Raw genomic sequence first — 18,632 nt, 5'->3', positions numbered from 1 at the left:
AACCTTGTTCCAAGATTGCTTTTGTACCTGATATATTGTTGTGTTCACTTAGTGAAAGATTGTTAAGTTTGAAGTTCTAAAAGAAAAATATAACCTTTTACGATTTTAATTCAATTCTTGATATTGTAGTTAGACCCATTCAAGCCCGCACCTTCTTTCACCATCTCTGCGTTCCACACAAACCCCGGAACAATTATTATTATTATTATTATTATTATTATTATTATTATTATTATTATTATTATTATTATTATTATTATTATTATTATTATTTATATATTTAAAACACTGGGCTGATTTTTGTTAGATCTATTATGAAAGAACGGCTGAATCGATTGACATCGTAGAGCATTCTGACGAAAGCTCTTGGCTTGTAGATCTGCAGTGAGCCTTGAAAAGTACAAACATTTCTTGCCGTATATTTTTAATTATTGAAGAATAATGTAGCATTCTCATTCGGAGTACTCCAAACAGTGAGAGCGCTGAGCAGGTGGCACAATAGGGAAGGTGGAAGGGGAGTAGGTACGCATGCGCAGTCAGACGTCTTACTGGTCAGCTGTACTGTCCCGTTTTCCCATGGTGTAGAGATGACTCAAAAAAAAAGTAGCAGTTACTTTGTCACAGTTACATACCTATCACTGTTACAAATGTAACGAGGACAGAAAATAACAGGTTACCGAGTAACGACAACAGAATAACGTACCGGTGAAAACAGTAACTAATAATAATAATAATAATAATAATAATAATTATTATTATTATTATTATTATTATTATTATTATTATTATTATTATTACCTCCAGATTTCAGATAGTACAAATATCTTCTAAGTGAGCGCCATCGCACAAGGCTACGTACATTATAATATTATTAGTCTACAAGTTTCACCGGTATATTTTTTCTTTGAGCATAAATAAATTATTATGCTAACTTTCCATATCGATATTATAGATAACATATTACAGATTACATAACATTACTTCATTTTACTTAATCGATCCTCATGTACCGGTATGTGTCGAAGTTTGGCAGATAGATAATATTTTCTTGTCTTCTATCCTTGATCGGGACATTGTCAAACTCACTCCTCTAAGATTTCAGAAAAGACGCTATGTTGTCTTCTAATTTCATCCGTTGTCTGCCTCTCGTTAACTTTAAAGCAAATAGGAATTCGTTTTGCTGCACCGACTTTCAACAGTGTAGTGATGCGTGCGCGCATGTGCGAGTGAATGAATGGGACTTCCCAACACAGCTGTAACGAGACAAGCTGGATGCCGTAACCAGGCTGTGAACAATAAAAGGTGATTAACGTTGGACTTATTTTTAACTGTTACTTTTCATTGTTACCTTATTGTAGCAATGACAGATGTAGCAGTTACACAAAAATAACCGTTTGTCACACCTTTACCATGGTGTAAAGAAGAAAAGGTCTATAACTGAAATAGCGAGAATGCAGGCGCGAGGAATAGAGCACAGCAAAGTCCTTCAAACATGGCAACGGACTTGGAAGTGATCCTTGTCTGGTACAGTTGTAAGTGACGGCATTAATGCAAATACTACGGATAGGAAATGTTAACAGTGAGATTTGAACTATTAGAATATTATAACAGTTTATTCATGTATATAATAATCATTTAGTATTAATTTAAATATTCTGTACGCTGTAATTAACATATTATATTAGACGAAACCAAAGAAAATAAGTAATGAAGGCCATGGAAGAGTAAAATATCTAAGCTGCGACAGTACGCTGGTGGCGTAACGTATGTCGAAATTATTGAAACCATACTCTCTGAAGATATTAGAGAAGACGAATTAAGTAAAAAGTATTTTATTCTATTATTTGGCTGTGTTGAAAAGTAGAGGATCAATCAATTATTGTTGTTGTTGTTAAATGCAAAGCTTTCGATGTTAAAAATTTCAACTTGGAACTGAATAGAAGAGTTGGTGATAGCTACTAGTAATGAATCGTAGTATATGACAGTATAACGTACGAAATAATGTTCCAGGTTCATTCCATGAGAAGATTGTACACGTTGATTCGTAACCTCGTCCAAATTGGCATAATGGAGTACTAAAATGTAAAGGTGAACCCCAAGCACCGCATATCCTATGGAAATGAAGAGGAAACATAAGCCATGTGCAACCTGGAGCCTGGCAGCCAAGTCAGTAACATATATAAAATAATTATGTAAAATAACGTTCTTGTTGTTTTCTTCCTTTTGCTTTAGTAGATATGTTGTGAAATATATAAAACCTTACTTGTCCTGAAGTAGTCGAAGCGATGAAGAGAGCAAACACATAACGAATAATTCCAAGTGATAATAATATATCAGTGTATATTTATGCAAGTTTGATTTCCTCAATTTGCCATATCGATTGGTGTGTGTGTGTTTTTTCTATGGTAGTATTCCGATCTGGGTAGTTTGAATAATAGATAATGTCATGAGTTATTAGTGAACCGAGTGCGGTGTAAATTAATGTACTTATTATTCATGTAGGCCTAATTTGGGATGTAGTAGTAACATGGGAGAAGGTGGTCGGTACATTTGATAGCACGTGTTATTCCAGACAGATTTTAAAGGATCGGAGCCTAGAACATGTCAGTCTATTATGATTCAGGTTGTAATCAGATATGTCATAACTGTGTCGTGTGTTTCATGTTGAATTGTCTTTGAAATGTATTATATTGGTAAGCTATATGTGAAGTGTTGGATTTATGATTGATGTTTGGCACATATTTACATTTGTTGGTCTTCGTTTGAATGATACATTGAACAGGTAATGTGCTAATGAATACTGTTACTGATAGAAACGACGATTATTCTTATGTTGGTAGCAATAGATTCTTCGAGATATATCAATGTATGGATTATATTTGAACTTAGAACTACGTGCATTTAGTAATGAAGCATGGTATATGTGAGATGTTCTTAAGTTTATGACATAGTTTAGTTTAATCCCGAGCGTCTGATGTTCCTTATTCGAGTCCCTGTGTTACGATGTACGTATTTTGAGACGAACATACATCCTAACGGGAGGAGTTACCCCCATATGTCGCATTCATGTCCCACACAGTAGAGGCCTCGAGCATGTGTTCTTCATTTCTGTACACGCTGAGTAGCATGTTGACGGAACCGAGATCATGAGTTATCATTTATAAGCTACCATCAGTCCAACTGTAGTATAATTTACCTGTTAACCCCATATATTTACTGAAGATGACACATTATTTGATTACTACCGCTATATCTGGGCCACAATATTTAATACTAAGGTAAGGTTTAAATGGCACCATCACTAATTAATTAAACGGCGCATGTAACTACGAGGACATACGCCATGTATTTAGTTATAGCTTAATTGTAGTTATTTCTGGGTTAAATTGTAATGTCCCTCAGAGATGTGTTGTTGTGTTGCTTTAATATTTTCATTTGCATAATGTGATTTTATTTTCTTGTCCTTGTTTCATGTTGTTTTAATTGCCATTTCATTTAATTGTTTCATTAGGGAGATATATCCTCAGAGGTGTATGCGCACACCATTGTGTGTTTGGTCTTTCATTGGTGTACACGTTCTCAGGGCAAATGTTTGTTTATAGAAGGTTAGATTCAGTTTCATTTATTTTTACTGCGGGAAGAACGTCATTAGGTAGGATCTTGGTACGGAAACAAATCTGAGTAAGGGAAGTTTATGTGATTTGGTAAATGAGATATATAACAAGGTAATTTTAAAGCTGAAGTAGCTTATGTTTATATGGTAAAATGACCATACTTTCATTTACGAATTTCAACAAATATTATCCGACGTATGGATAGAAACTGAAAGAAAGCAAATTAAAGATTGATGTAAACTATTGTTCGTGTAATAGAACAATGATACTTGTTAAATAATGCAACTGATTTTCCACTGCATTACGTTGTAATAGACGTATATCAACAATCATTATTCCTTATTTTACAAGAGTAACTTGAATGATAATGTCAAATACGGACTTGGATATAGTCAGAGCAATTAATTCCTACATATATATATATATATATATATATATATATATATATATATATATATATATATATAGCATAGCAATTTATTGAATAAAATGTGACCGACCTGAATATCTCAGTTGTTTTCTGTGCATTATAGATATATTCAACCATCCGTGATCATGAACAACATTATTCCATGCATTAGTATATAATACGTTATGAATCATGAAATGCAAAATTGGGAACGACGGTCATGATTAGATACAACCAACTGATATACCAAATAGTATCAGAATAAGTTCACAATAAGTCACCAAACATAAGGTCATTGGAATTCTATTAGACTAAATCCACGATGTCGAACATTGGTCGCCCAATAGGATTCCTAATATAACCATGTCTTCACGTTATACTGAATGCTTATCAACTTGACATCATAAGCGACCTCGTTTAATCAGCACCGTTGCACCTTTGGCTAGCTGTGGCGTCCATAAATTTCAAAATGGTCTCGTTGGTAAAAATGACCTGTGCAAGGCCCTAAGTGCAGAGACGCATGCCGCCGACTGTGTGGGTGCAGTAGTATCTGCAGGTGGTGACGGATCAAATGTTATTGAACTACCGGCCAGAATTTTAGCACATTGAGGTATCGTGATTTGAAATTTATAGCAAAAGGAGCTCATACCCGGTAGTCCAAAACCATACACTAGCATCAAGAGATTAATACTGAAGATGAAAGCTAGCTACTTCAATTTCCTGCATATTCTTGAATTCTTTGGAATTAATGATCTGCTTCCACATATTGGAGCCATAATTACGCTCCTTACAAATTGGAGCGTTTCCAAACGGAACCAGATTAGGGCCTGATTATAAAAGGTATATACGAAAATTGTTTAGGTTTGGAAATAATAAGTGGAGATAAAGCTGGGCAGAGATATCTGATCCCTCGATCTGACTTAACAATATCCAATAAAATACTTCCATTTTCTTTCAGGGGGCATCAATTTTCAATTCGGTTGGCATTTTGTAACAAGATCAATAAAACTCAAGGAACGTGAAGGTCTCTGTTTACCTCAGCCAGTTAAATGTTGCAATGTCGGGAGAGCGATATTTTAAAGTTGCAACAGTGCCAAAAGGTACAAGGTTTGAGTTACAAAGAATGCACCGAGCAAGAGGCTGTGTGGTTTTGGTCACACGGCTATCAGCTTGTATTTGGGAGATAGTGGGTTCGAAACCGACTGTCGGCAGCTCGGAAGATGGTTTTTCGTGGTTTCCAATTTTCACTCATCCCACTTCTAGCCATTTCCTATCCCATTGTTGCCGTAAGATTTATATGTATCAATGTGGCGTAAAGAAAAGAAAATTGTAAAAAAATACATACAAGGAATGTAGAAAATAAGGAAATCCTTCAGAAAATATTTACCCCATTGACTGGTTTCAGCTAATTATTATTATTATTATTATTATTATTATTATTATTATTATTATTATTATTATTATTATTATTATTATTATTAATTCTTCGTTATGCCCAACTAAGGAGCGAGTTTGAACTTATTTAGCTGATGTTGCTGCCTTTTGGTTCTCCCAAAATCTCTTCATCTTCTCGCTATGACCTTTCTTGTGATCTTCTGACCAGGTTTTGTTGGTGGGTGATGTGTAAAGCGGTGATGGTAGACTGATTTTCTGAACTTAGATCTGTCCAACACAATGTCATCTGTGATGCCTATTTTCTGAAGATCTTTTCCAACTGCGAGCAGCCATTTATTAAAAATACTTTCATTTATAGTGCTAGGTTCAGAATTATTTTAGTCAATCACTGATTACTCATTCTGAGAATATGTCCATAAAATTTCAAACCTCTTTTCCTAAATGTGTCTGAGATTTTCTGAGTGTTGGTACAGGTCATGAGATTTCCTCATCATCCAGATTCCCCCTGGTCGAAAATTTTCCGTAAGATTGTTCTTTCTTGCTTTTGTACATCTTTAATCGATGATCTGCTTCCCGTTGTCGGTGTTTCAGATGCATAAAGTGCTTCAGGCTTTATTACAGTGTTATTATGTCTTAATTTTGCATTTCTGGATAATGGATTTTTTATTCCAAGTATGCCATTTTTGTTAACAGACCCTTCCTTCATTTGCTTCAGGATTGAGTCCTGGAGGTTGGATGACTTCTCCCAGGTATTTGAATTTAGACACTTCGGATATTTTGTCATATTGGGTTTTCATTGGTTGTCCATCTAGGTACCGAAGAAATCCTTCCATGTAGTGAGTTTTCTGAAATTAGATCTGGATTCCTGTTCTGGACACAGTTTCATGGAGTGTTTCAATGGATGAAATCGCTTCCTGTCTGTTACTGGACAACTCTGCTAAGTCATCAGCAAAGGCCAAACACTATTTTTTTACGTAAACTGCCAAGGGCTATTCCCTTAACTTATTTTGCTCAAGTCCTAATCACTTTTTCCAAAACAAGATAAAAATAAAGGAGGCAACCCATCTCCTTGTCGGACTCCTCGTTTAACATCAGATGGTTCAGACAATTCCTCTAAGATTTTAACCTTTGAAGTGGTGCCTGTTAGTGTTTTCATGGTTAATTCTCTTGTTTTCCTGTCTACTTGGAATTCTTCCAATAGGCCTACACGGAAAAGCGTCGGTCTGTCTACAGAGTCTTATAACTTTTTGAAGTCCACAAAAGTAATCACTGTTTGCCTGCTTTCATGAATTTTTAGTATTTTTGGGCACAACCTGCCTTTTCTGAACCCTGCCTGATATTCTCCAATCAAATTATCTGTTTGCATTTCAAATCTCTTGAGTAGGAGTTCTGAAAGAATTTTGTAGGTGACTGCTGGTAGGTAAACTCCTCTGTAGTTATTTATGTCAGTTTTATCCCTTTTCTTATGTAATAGGTGAAGTATTACACACATACAGTCTTCAGGAATTGTTTCACTGGTCCAGATATCTGTAAGATTATCATGAATTTTCTGAGAGAGATTTCTGCCACCTACTTTCCACATTTCGACATTTATGCCATTATTATTATTATTATTATTATTATTATTATTATTATTATTATTATTATCTCCAAGTTAGTTTTAGTTGTTGTCAAGTCTGGTGGTGTTAAAGCAGCACTTTGGACACCCTACTCCACTAAATGGTTCCTCTCTCTCCACCCGCCATTATGGTTATATAATAGTGGTGGAATGAAATAGAAGTGCGGTGCTGTGTAGTGTGTACAGCACAAAGAGCTACCGTCTTCAGGCTCTCCCGCACAATAACTCCCGCACTAATTAATTCTTATCTGGACCACCAGGCGCGCGCGACACGCGTGTATTGTCTACTTCTTTAGCGAGTGTGCGGTGAATACAGCTCAAGGAAACGGCCTCACCTCTGCTGCATTCATGTTCAAACTCAGTTATACCATAACACTTTGCGACTTTGAGTAGAAGGCTTGGTATGTATCACGAAATGATTGTGTGTACAACAAAATCGTATGACGTCATTTAGGCTAGCTAAGAGCAAATTTTGACTTTCTCAGTTCATAACGAAAAATGGAACGCTACTGTATTATGCGCCCTACTGCTAAGGTTTTAATTATTATTTTTGTTGTTGAGTTCTTTTTTTTTTTTTTTACTATTTGCTTATAGAAGCATGATTTTTCACATTAACGATAAACGCGACAAAAGATTATTTTGAAGCGATTTTGAAATATCTTAACGAATCATATGATTCTGCTTAAGAAATCAGTAATTTTGTTTTCGTGAATTACAGCGAATTAAAGCGACAAGGCCAGTTTAAAGTGAAATTTATTTATTTTGCGATAATTGCGAAAATGCAGCGAAATTCGTGGAAAATAACGATCTTGATATTGTGTTCCAGCATTACGTGTGTGAAGGGAAACAGAAGACAAAATAAGGATTTCTCATTTCGTAGGAAGTATCTCTTCGTATTAATATTGAATAAAATCCCTTAATGGCATGGTCATATAGGGCGAAAGCTACAACCATGTAGGGTGAAATGGTGATTTGTTATGTAAATTTGATTAGGGCTATATCACAGCTGTAATCAAGATTATATAAGGAAAAATGAACGATTATCAATATTGCTTCTGTTTATTTATCTATCTTTCACATAATTCACAAATCTCACGAATTAAACTTTTTATGAATAAATTTACGAAAGGATTAAAACGTAATTAAAGCGATGGGATCAGTCCTATTCCGGGAAAGAACGCGTAAAAATTGTTTCCTTTCCGCGAAATCGGACATAAATAATGCGAGAAAATCATGCCTCTGCAGATAGGTCTTATGGCGACGATGGGATAGGAAAGGGCTAGGGGTGGGAGGGAGGGAAGCAGCCGTGGCCTTGATTAAGGTGCTACCCCAGCATTTGCCCGGTGTGAAAATGGGAAACCACGGAAAACCATCTTCAGGGCTGCCGACAGTGGGGTTCAAACCCATTCTTCTTCTTCATCTTCTTCTTCTTTTATACCACATTTTCCCACACCTGTGGGGTCGTGGGTGTGAACTGAGCCGCACATGGGGATTTGGTCCTGTTTTACGGCCGGATGCCCTTCCTGTCGCCAACCATATATGGAGGGATGTAATCACTATTGCCTGTTTCTGTGTTGGTTGGTAGTGCGGTATGTTGTCTGAGTATCGGACGGACCCAGACACCCAGTCCCCGAGCCAGAAGAATTAATCATAAACGATTAAAATCCCCGACCCAGCCGGGAATCGAACCTAGGACCTCTGAACCGAAGGCCAGTACGCTGACAATTCAGCCAAGGGGGTTTCAAATCCATTATCTGCCGAAAATGCAAGCTCACAGCTGCGCGGCCCTAACCACAAGGCCAACTCACTAGGTGTGTTGAGAGTTTTATGTTAAACATATTCATATTGCTTTTCGACGACGACAAGGTAAGAAAGAACTAGAACTTCGAGGACAGTGATCGTGGCTATGATTAAGGTACGGCCGCTAGCGTGAAAATGGGAGGGCTGTCGAAGAAGGATTCGAACCTTTCATCTCGTGAATGTTCCATAACTTACAGCTACATGACTCGTGAAGCCAAGTCGCTCGTATTGCGTTTAGTTTTGCCGAGTAAACACCGAATGTGTCACCAGAGATATTCAGAATAATAATAATAATAATAATAATAATAATAATAATAATAATAATAATAATAATAATAATAATAATAATAATAATAATAATAATAATATATTAGAGAGGCAAACAAGACAAGAGCCAGAAAATTATTTCTGACCTACAAGTAAACACAAAACAGCCATAACAAACGGGCAATATCCTTCAAGGCCAACCTCCAGCGTTGTAACTCAGTAATAAAACCGGAAGGATTGCACGCTTCAGAGTGCCTGATATATATCGTCGCTTCACCGGTAAAACGTTGTATCCCACAATACTCTTCCTATCCATTATTCTGCTTAAGACTGGTCACGCCTCCCAGCCACATATGGATACGCAGTCCATCAGAACAATGTCCGTTGTGTTCGTTTTCCTATGTCGACGATTAAACGAAAATGAACCTTACATGCATTGTACACTAGGAGTGCGTAAATACACAATGCAAACGTACATTCCTACAGTACGGTACTGTAAGGTTTATTTTCCTTTACACATGGTCATAGGAAAATGAACACAACAAATTTCGTTCTGATGGACTGCATATCCATACGTGGCTGGGAGGCGTGACCAGTCTTAAGGAGAATAACTGATAGGAAGAGCTTTGTGGAATACAACCTTTTACCGGTCGAGCGACGATATGAATAGAAATTACGTTCTTTCATGAAGGCACAGTCTTATTTGAGCACAGTCTTATGGCAAGAAATGGCACAGTCTTTATGAGATGAGTTAAGCACAGTCTTACGAGAACAGTCTTTTGAGAAAAGTTCATCTGGAACAGTCCCGTAAAATAAATTAAGGTACAGTCTTTGCGAACTGAAATGAAATTCACAAGTCACTTTGTGATTGTTTAAAATATCAATCATCTAAGCCCTTTCAGTTGGACACTTTATGAAAACAATTTGATCACTCTTGTTTCACTGTTTGTACAAGTTAGTCACTACCAATAACTAGAGATAATTCGCCTTCTTCAATCTCACACGAAGTTCTAAGATCGCACTTCTAACACTTAGAAAATTTAAGTGTATCACTCACGTCCTGTCATCGACATTCAGCCGGACAGAGCAACGATCTCGAGTACAACTTCCACAGCTGGCCCGCACGACATGCCAGCTGGGATACGAAGACAAATACTGAATTCTAGTGAGCCAGCACGCTTGTTTTTTACGCGTGGGTCGGCTTGCGAAGTTTCAAATATAAGATTTTCAACCTTCAATAACTCGGCTATTCTTCCGCCGATTTTCTTGAAATTTGGTACATTATTATCTGTTATAAGGATATACATCATGACGTGGTTAAAATGTTGATCGGATATTCCACTTTGGAGATAACGATATAGAAGCAATGGAATGTTCGATCGTGACGTCACTTGGCCTTGGCTGGTTACCCGCAGCGAGCGATCACTTGCCTCGCTGTCACATCCGCTGCAGGAGCGCTCAACGGTCTTTTTAAATAATAGCAGACGGGTGTTAGTGCAAGTTGCGTAAGAAATATTTTGACGGCGAATGTCGACAGGGCATTCCCGTTTCAATATATTCGTTATATTAGGTATATCAAGAGTCTTTATATAACTTGATAAAATGAATGTTTAAAAATACGTCATTTCCATTGAAATTAAATGGCGAATGGCTTTTAGTGCTGGGAGTGTCCGAGGACAAGTTCGGCTCGCCAGATGCAGGTCTTTTGATTTGAAACCCGTAGGTGACCTGCGCGCCGCGATGAGGATGAAATGATGAGGAAGAAGACAGATACGCCCAGACCCCATGTTAGCAAAATTATCCAATTATGGTTAAAATTCCCGAGCCTGCCGGGAATCGAACCCAGGATCCCTGTGACCAAAGGCCAGCGGGCTAACCATTTAGCCATGGAGCGGCGTTATTTCCATTATTTTATGCCATATACGTAGGCTATTTGTTACGAAGGTAAATAACGGAGATGCTTAATAAAATCTGGATTTTTCGTCCAAGTCCCGTTGAACTCTTGGTGCATTTCACTTCAATGTGCGTTAACGGGATGAACTGAAGAGCTATTTTACTCATTTCGATAGAATGGATAATAAGGGAGGTTATCATCAACGGTGTGTTTCATGTCTTCAGCCTCAGCGCCACTCCAGTGGTCAGAGAAACAACATTATGTAACCCTGAAACACGGAGAGTTTCGCACAACTTCGGACCTGGAACTGCACGGTACAATAAACATTCTAATCGTCCTAATTCTGTCTCGACTTTGATCTTTATTGTACTTCACGTTGCTGCCACGTGCATTCGTAGAACGATATAAGTTAACATGCCGTATTAAACGTTTGAATGCAGGTAAATACATTCGTTTGTATGAAACATGTTATCCATTATAAATTCCCGTGCCAAGAACGGGTATAAATGCTACTTACTTAACATTACCTAGCCTAACTCTCATCTCCCATTCTATTCAATCTTTACATCCATGACCTGCCAAGAACAAATTCAAAGAAGATACAGTTTGAAGACGATCTAGATTTAATTACTCAGAGTACGGATTTGACACAATGTGAGGATGTACTTACAGAGGACCTACCTACCATGTGCGACTATTTCCACAAATGGAGACTACAGCCAAAACCTACTAAAACGGGAGTAACAGCAACCCACTTGCATAACATGGAAGCTAATCGGAAGCTACATGTGTTTTTTAACGGAACAGAAGTCTCCCAGAACTTCTTCCCAAAATATCTGGTGTCACACTGGATCGTTCCTTGTCGTTCAAACAGCATTGCCTGAATATGTCAAGGAAGCTAAGTACAAAGTCCGCCTCCGTGGTGTAGTGGTTAGCGTGATTAGCTGCCACCCCCGGAGGCCCGGGTTCGATTCCCGGCTCTGCCACGAAATTTGAAAAGTGGTACGAGGTCTGGAGCGGGGTCAACTCAGCCTCGGGAGGTCAACTGAGCAGAGATGGGTTCGATTTCCACCTCATCCATCCTGGAAGTTGTTTTCCGTGGTTTCCCCACTTTTCCTCCAGGCAAATGCTGGGATGGTACCTAACTTAAGTCCACGGCTGCTTCCTTCCCTCTTCCTTATCTATCCCTTCCAATCTTCCCATCCACCACCAAGGCTCCTGTTCAGCATAGCAGGTGAGGCAGCCTGGGCGAGGTACTGGCCCTTCTCCCCAGTTGTATCCCCCGCTCCAACGTCTCACGCTCCAGGACACTGCCCTTGAGGCGGTAGAGGTGGGATCCCTCGCTGAGCCCGAGGGAAAACCCAACCCTAGAGGATAAGCAAATTAAGAAAGAAATACAGCTAAGTACGAGAGTAAACTAGCTGGCAGCAACTGGGGTGCAGATGCAAACACTCTTCGCACTGCTTTACTTTCTCTAACATACTCGGCTGATGAGTACTGCGCTCCTGTGTGGGAAAACAGCGTACATTCCAGCAAGATTGACGTAAAGCTCAATGAAACCATGAGAGTTGTTACTGGTACAGTGAGATCCACTCCTACTCAGCGGCTGCCTGTTTTAGCAAACATTGCTCCTCCAGATCTGAGGAGAAAAGCAGGGAAAGTACAGTTGCTCAAGAAGACCTTAGCACACAGGAACTAAATTTTCTTCAATGCCTTACGAAATCCACTTGTGATGAGGTTAAAACCCCGGAATCCACTCTGGACTGATTTATACTCCCATGAAAAGTTCAGTGTAACAGCAGAATGGAAGCAGTGATGGGAACAATATCCACCCACCTACGCCTTCCTGATTAAAGACCCAACGAAGAAAGTGCCAGGTTTCGATCTTCCTCGACATGTGTGGTCAAAACTCAACCGTTTCAGAACAGGCGACGGCAGGTGCCGATATAAGATGAAAAAGTGGGGATATTGTGAAAGTGCTGCGTGTGAGTGTGGTGCTGACAAGAGAACTGTTCATACTGCCATATCGAAATCGACAATGAAATATGGTACAGAGAATGAGGGGTGCATAAGAAAGCACTGTACAAAAATTCAGCTGGCATTTCGATCTGTAAGGTCCTGAAATCGATACGAAAATGTCTAATAGAATTGCACGCATTAGCGTATAGCTCGACGTGGACAGCCCTGGTGACCAGCTGAAGCGACAGGGTTACCTTGAGCCTTCCGCGCCAGCCACTTGACACGTATTTCTTTGAAAGAGCAGTCATGAATCCTGCTAATGTTCTAGAGTATGCATTACGTTATTTCCGTGAAAAATGTGTCTCCTCTTCCCGTCAAATAACTTCGGAAGAAAGGGAGATGGGTCGACATGTGATCGAACTAATTGAAAATCATCCCATGGGTGCCAGCATCGTCTCGGAGTAGTGTCTGGAGGGAAATAGTGACAGTGAACGTGACAGTGAAAGCAGCGATACCTCATCTGCGTTATCTGAAAGAGAAGGTAGCACACCATTGGCAGGAACAAGATGTGTTACGGATCCGATTTTGAGCCCCGAGTCTGATTCCCGTTAATCCAGTGAAGAGACACCGCAGTCACCGAGCAAATCTACTAGCTCTAGCTATGCTTCTAGTCCACAAAAGAAAGTGAAACAAACCGTAGACCTTGCGTACAAGAGAAAAGCTGTAAATTTTATTCTTAAATAAGGGGGTGGGGGGAGGTTAGAGGCGGCTTTCATTAACCACTGTTCGCAAAAGTTTTCGTGAGGTGACATCCCTACGATAACTGTACAGGTGGAAGAACCAATTAGAATCTACATCAGTAAGCCCCACTGAACACAGGAAATTGATGCATACAAAATTATTTTCTCGCTTTACAGAAGCATGAAGACTGAAGCGGAATGTATGCGATGAAGACCTGCGACTGTGGGCCTTGCAAATTTCAAGAGAGATTTCAATGGGACGAACTAATTTCAGCGCACGTGCTAGTTGGTTGAGTCTTTGTAAGAAAAATTACAAAATAAAAAGTAGAAAAATTACGAAATTTATATGCCGTACGTATCTGCAAGAAGAAGACGAGAAAAATAAAGTCGCAAAGAAATCTGTGGAAGTGGCTACAGAGCGATTTTTAGACTACAACCCTTCTTCAACATACAATACTGATCAGAGTTGTTTCGTGCGTGAAATGAAAGCGAAAAGGACTCTATCGTTTGTTGGTGAGAAACATACAGAAACAGTTGCTCAATCAGTTAGTGCACTCGCCCATTCGTACACAATAATATTATGCCTACAACTGGTATGGCCGGCACTCTTTTCCCGAAATAATTCATTGTACTACGGGAGGCAACTGGAACTTTCCAAAGAAATGTTTCATGCCAGAAATATAATTTTAACAGCCACGAAATCAGGGAAAATAGGGAAACAGGAATTAAAGTATTGGTTTAAAGAATCCTTCCCATTTGGGGAAGAGAAGTGTTTGCTACTGCTAGATTCCTGGACTACTTATACTGATAAGAACTGTCTTGAACACATTCCCTCAGGCAACAGTATAGAAATTCTATAGATTCCTCCCGGCACTATAGGGAAAATACAGCCCTTGGACAAGTTTTTTCTTCCGGCAGTTCAAGGCTTTGTATCGCCGCTTAACAGATATTGTGCCGACTTGTGAAGACTTTTAGATTGATGTTTATCAGAGAAACGGCATACTTAAAATGCAATCCTTCATTAACTTTCAATTTTCTTCCCCACGGTTCAAGGACATGATTAAATATTCATGGTTCGTAACGAATTATACAACGGAGAGACCTCCCGAGTTCGAAGCGCCTGCAAAATATTGCCTTCAAACAAGTAAAGAAATCTGAAGAACAATGTGGCCTCAAAGTGCATATTCGTTGTGCATGGTGGCAAAATTATATGTGTTTTTATCATGCGATTAACGCACCTCATTTATGTTTCACATTCGTTCCGTAACAATAAAATGACCTTGGCGCGTCGCAGCCTGCCAGGTCGTTCTCTCCTCTCTCTCCAGCACAACTGCAACTCCACTCCGCTATGCGCCGCGTGAGCCAGCAAGAAGCAAGGGTTGTCCAGTAAGATGCGTTGTCATACGGATTTTGTATCACGGTTTCTATGTAAACCTTCTAGTTCGAAATGGCAGCTACATTTTTGTACATCGCTATTTTGCGGGTCTCCTCGTGGTCTCTGCGAAATTTCACTGTCGATTTCGATATGACAGTATGGACAGTTCCCTTGTGAGAAGCAGAAATTTCTCCATGTTGTTGAGAGCTGTCCACTGTCAGCATTTAAGGACCGTTTACGGGCTCTGCATGAATTGACACCAAGTGCAATGGACTGGTTGTTGAAGCTGGACATTCTAGTTTAATACTTTATTTTAATTTATATTTTCATCGTATATTTTTTTCACATTATGCTTATAAATCCCTTACAATAATAATAATAATAATAATAATAATAATAATAATAATAATAATAATAACCTAGCCTAACTTAATTTAATCTAATATAATTAACGTAATCCTACCTCTCCTGTTATTGTGGTCTTGGACGTACATATCTTTGTTCCATTATAGTTTAATATACTGAGCATACAGTGTTTTATCACAACTGCTATATTTTAATGCTAGGCGTGAATATGAAGTGTGACTTACCCAACCGTTTGGATATCTCCGAGTTGTGCATCTTGGGATTCTCCTGAGCAATTTTACGTCGCTGGAGACGAGACCACACCATAAAGGCGTTCATTGGCCTCTTGATGTGGTCATCTTGACTCTTCTTGGGAGCTCCAGCTCCAGCCATGCTGATGGCAGCGGCTTGAGACACGGGAACCGGGGCCAGGCTAGCCATCCGGCCAAGTCCGTCCCCAAAACCTCCGTCACACATGGCGCCCGCCGCCCTGCAACACAAAACCACTCTTTTTAATGTTGGAAACGTTTCTTAGCAGACAAAGTAAGGGTCCACATACTAAAAAAAAACATAAAAGGAAGCAATTTCCTCAATTGTGCCACAAGTTGAAGGGCTAAAAGGTCCAGAAAATTTTCAAATTGTGAGTCTTGGATAGTTCTATCAAAATAAAAAAACAAATTTCGAAAATCACTCCCGGCCTAAATGCAGTTCCGGAAAACAGCCTAAAATCGCTTGTTTCTTTACTCATTTTCTTTTTTATTCAAATCCTAGCAAAATTAACTTATTTAGAAATATTTCTGTAATGTGTTCCTTCGGTCAATACCTCAGGCGTCATTTTATCTTTTTAAAAAATTTCCACAAGAATGAGTTATAAGGGTTTAAGTGAAACTCTGCATTGACTCACATTAGCGCTCGTAGTGGGGCTTAAATGAAACGATACACTGACTCACATTAGCGCTCGTAGTGGTAGAAAAAGGCAAACTGATAATCTAATCGATCGGGTAACGATGATTAAGAACAGGATTGTAATGTTTAGGAATAATAATAATAATAATAATAATAATAATAATAATAATAATAATAATAATAATAATAATAATGTTTGCTTTACGTCTCACTAACTACTTGTTTGGTTTTCGGAGATGTCGAGGTGCCGGAATTTGGTGCCGCAGAAGTTGATTTACGTGCCAGTAAATCTACCGACACGAGGGTGACGTATTTGAGCACCTTCAAATATCACTTGACTGAGCCAGGATTGAACCTGCCAAGTTGGGGTCAGAAGGCCAGCGCTTCAACCGTCTGAGCCAATCAGACCGGCAATGTTTAGGAATAAATAAATAATATATTCTCGTACTTTATTATATGTTATTTACCTAAAATGCGTAGGTCATATCCTTAGGATGTTTTCAACATTGAGTTGCTTGCCTGAAGGGCTACAACTGTGGCTTTTTGTCATAATGTACAAAATAACGAGCTCTTTGGCTTGTTAGAAGGTAAAAGTCTAATGAGGAGAGTGCATCTTCTCACGCTATTCTCTCTCTCTCTTTCTTTCTCAGAGAATCTGAAACTCAGTATAAACTAACCAAGTACGTACCTATAATGTTACTGACTTTTGTGAAAACATTCGCCACCTTGCGGGGTTATATACTTGTCAAGAAAAAAATATTATAAAATTGATTATAAATTAATTCATCATTCATAACCTGAACGAGTTCGAGTATTATTAGGAATAAATACTCTATAAAATAATCATAAATAGACCCCTTTATGTCATCAACACAATATTGGATAGACAAACAATGCTGATAATTAGTAAAAGCAACAAGAAATTCAGACTAAACAAATTTAGCTGCCCATCTGCGATGACGCAGAATACATAAACATGCCATACATTTCCTAACTACCATACACTAAATGTAAGTAGGCTAACAGCACTACATTTTACAAGATATGCTTGGTATATACAAACCGAGAGATGTTCTAGCATGTTAACAGTGCACCCTCCACACACACACACACACACACACAGAGAGAGAGAGAGAGAGAGAGAGAGTTTTTGCGTTTCGTAGTTACTATAGCGAATTTCTTCATGAACACACATTGCTTTAGAAAAGTATTATACGATCATCTGTATATACAGTCGAACCTCGATATCTTGAACCGCCATTACTCGAATTTTCACTATCTCGAAGTAACTTCAATTTCCCGGCCGTTCGCCCTATTCTTCACGTGTATTTATTTATCTATTACTCGAAATTCGGTTACACAAATTTCTCGATTTCTTGAAGCAAAAGGTACTCTGTAACTCGAATTTTGTGCAACATTAACTGTGCAATACGGCATATCTGGTTTGTGAGGAACAAATCAAGTAACGAATCAAGTAAACAAAGGTTTGCAGTGATGCTGGGAGCTAATATGACGGGAACCGAAAAACTGATACTTGCTGTTTCTCGGGTGTGAATTAATTACCGTTCACATACGAAAGCAACCCCCGAAGTCGCGGATGACAAGCTCCATTCACGAATCTCGGCTGCGTGGTACTGACGAGAAGTTTCAACGTGAAGGGAGGAAAGGTTAACAGTAACAAACAGAAGAGACCGACGGATTTTTTCCAAAGGTGATTCTTGTGTAACTTCTGTATGTACTGTATCCTGTCTTCTAGAAAAAATGAAAACCTGCAACCTGTTTTCCAGTCATTGATCGGCTCAGGGATGTGATGAATGAAGCAGATATAGGCTGTTAGTACAATGGGGTCGCCACTCCCAAAGTGATTTATTAATGACTGATAGATGCTATGAAATGAGAATGGAGAGTGTTGCTGGAATGAAAGATGACAGGGAAAACCGGAGTACCCGGAGAAAAACCTGTCCCGCCTCCGCTTTGTCCAGCACAAATCTCACATGGAGTGACCGGGATTTGAACCACGGTATCCAGCGGTGAGAGGCCGACGCGCTGCCGTCTGAGCCACATAGGCTTACCCTGTCTTCTAGAACGTTACTCTAATAAGGGTTATAATTAAAATGATGACGTAAAATAGAGTTTGTTTGTATAATTTTTAAATACTGTTGAAATGAAATGGCTTATGGCTTTTAGTGTCGGGAATGTCCGAGGACATGTTCGGCTCGCCTAGTGCAGGTCTTTCGACTTGACACCCGTAGGCAACCAGGATGTGGTGATGAGTATGAAGTGATGATGAAGACGACACACAGGATGCAC

General features: G+C 38.9%; 1 protein-coding gene across 1 annotated transcript in view; it reads right to left on the bottom strand.

Moving 5' to 3' along the window:
* LOC136874233 (transcription factor Sox-3) overlaps window positions 1–18,632 on the bottom strand; it is a 423,434-nt gene that overhangs the window by 234,509 nt on the left and 170,293 nt on the right. Inside the window, exon 3 of the mRNA XM_067147869.2 lies at window positions 15,662–15,906. Within this exon, the coding sequence (XP_067003970.1) occupies window positions 15,662–15,906 (245 nt within the window). The remainder of the gene's footprint in view (window positions 1–15,661; window positions 15,907–18,632) is intronic.

This window comes from Anabrus simplex, chromosome 1 (assembly GCF_040414725.1).
Source record: "Anabrus simplex isolate iqAnaSimp1 chromosome 1, ASM4041472v1, whole genome shotgun sequence".
NCBI lineage: Eukaryota > Metazoa > Arthropoda > Insecta > Orthoptera > Tettigoniidae > Anabrus > Anabrus simplex.
The sequence above is the reverse complement of the archived record's forward strand: the minus strand, read 5'-3'. Positions and strand labels throughout refer to the sequence as shown.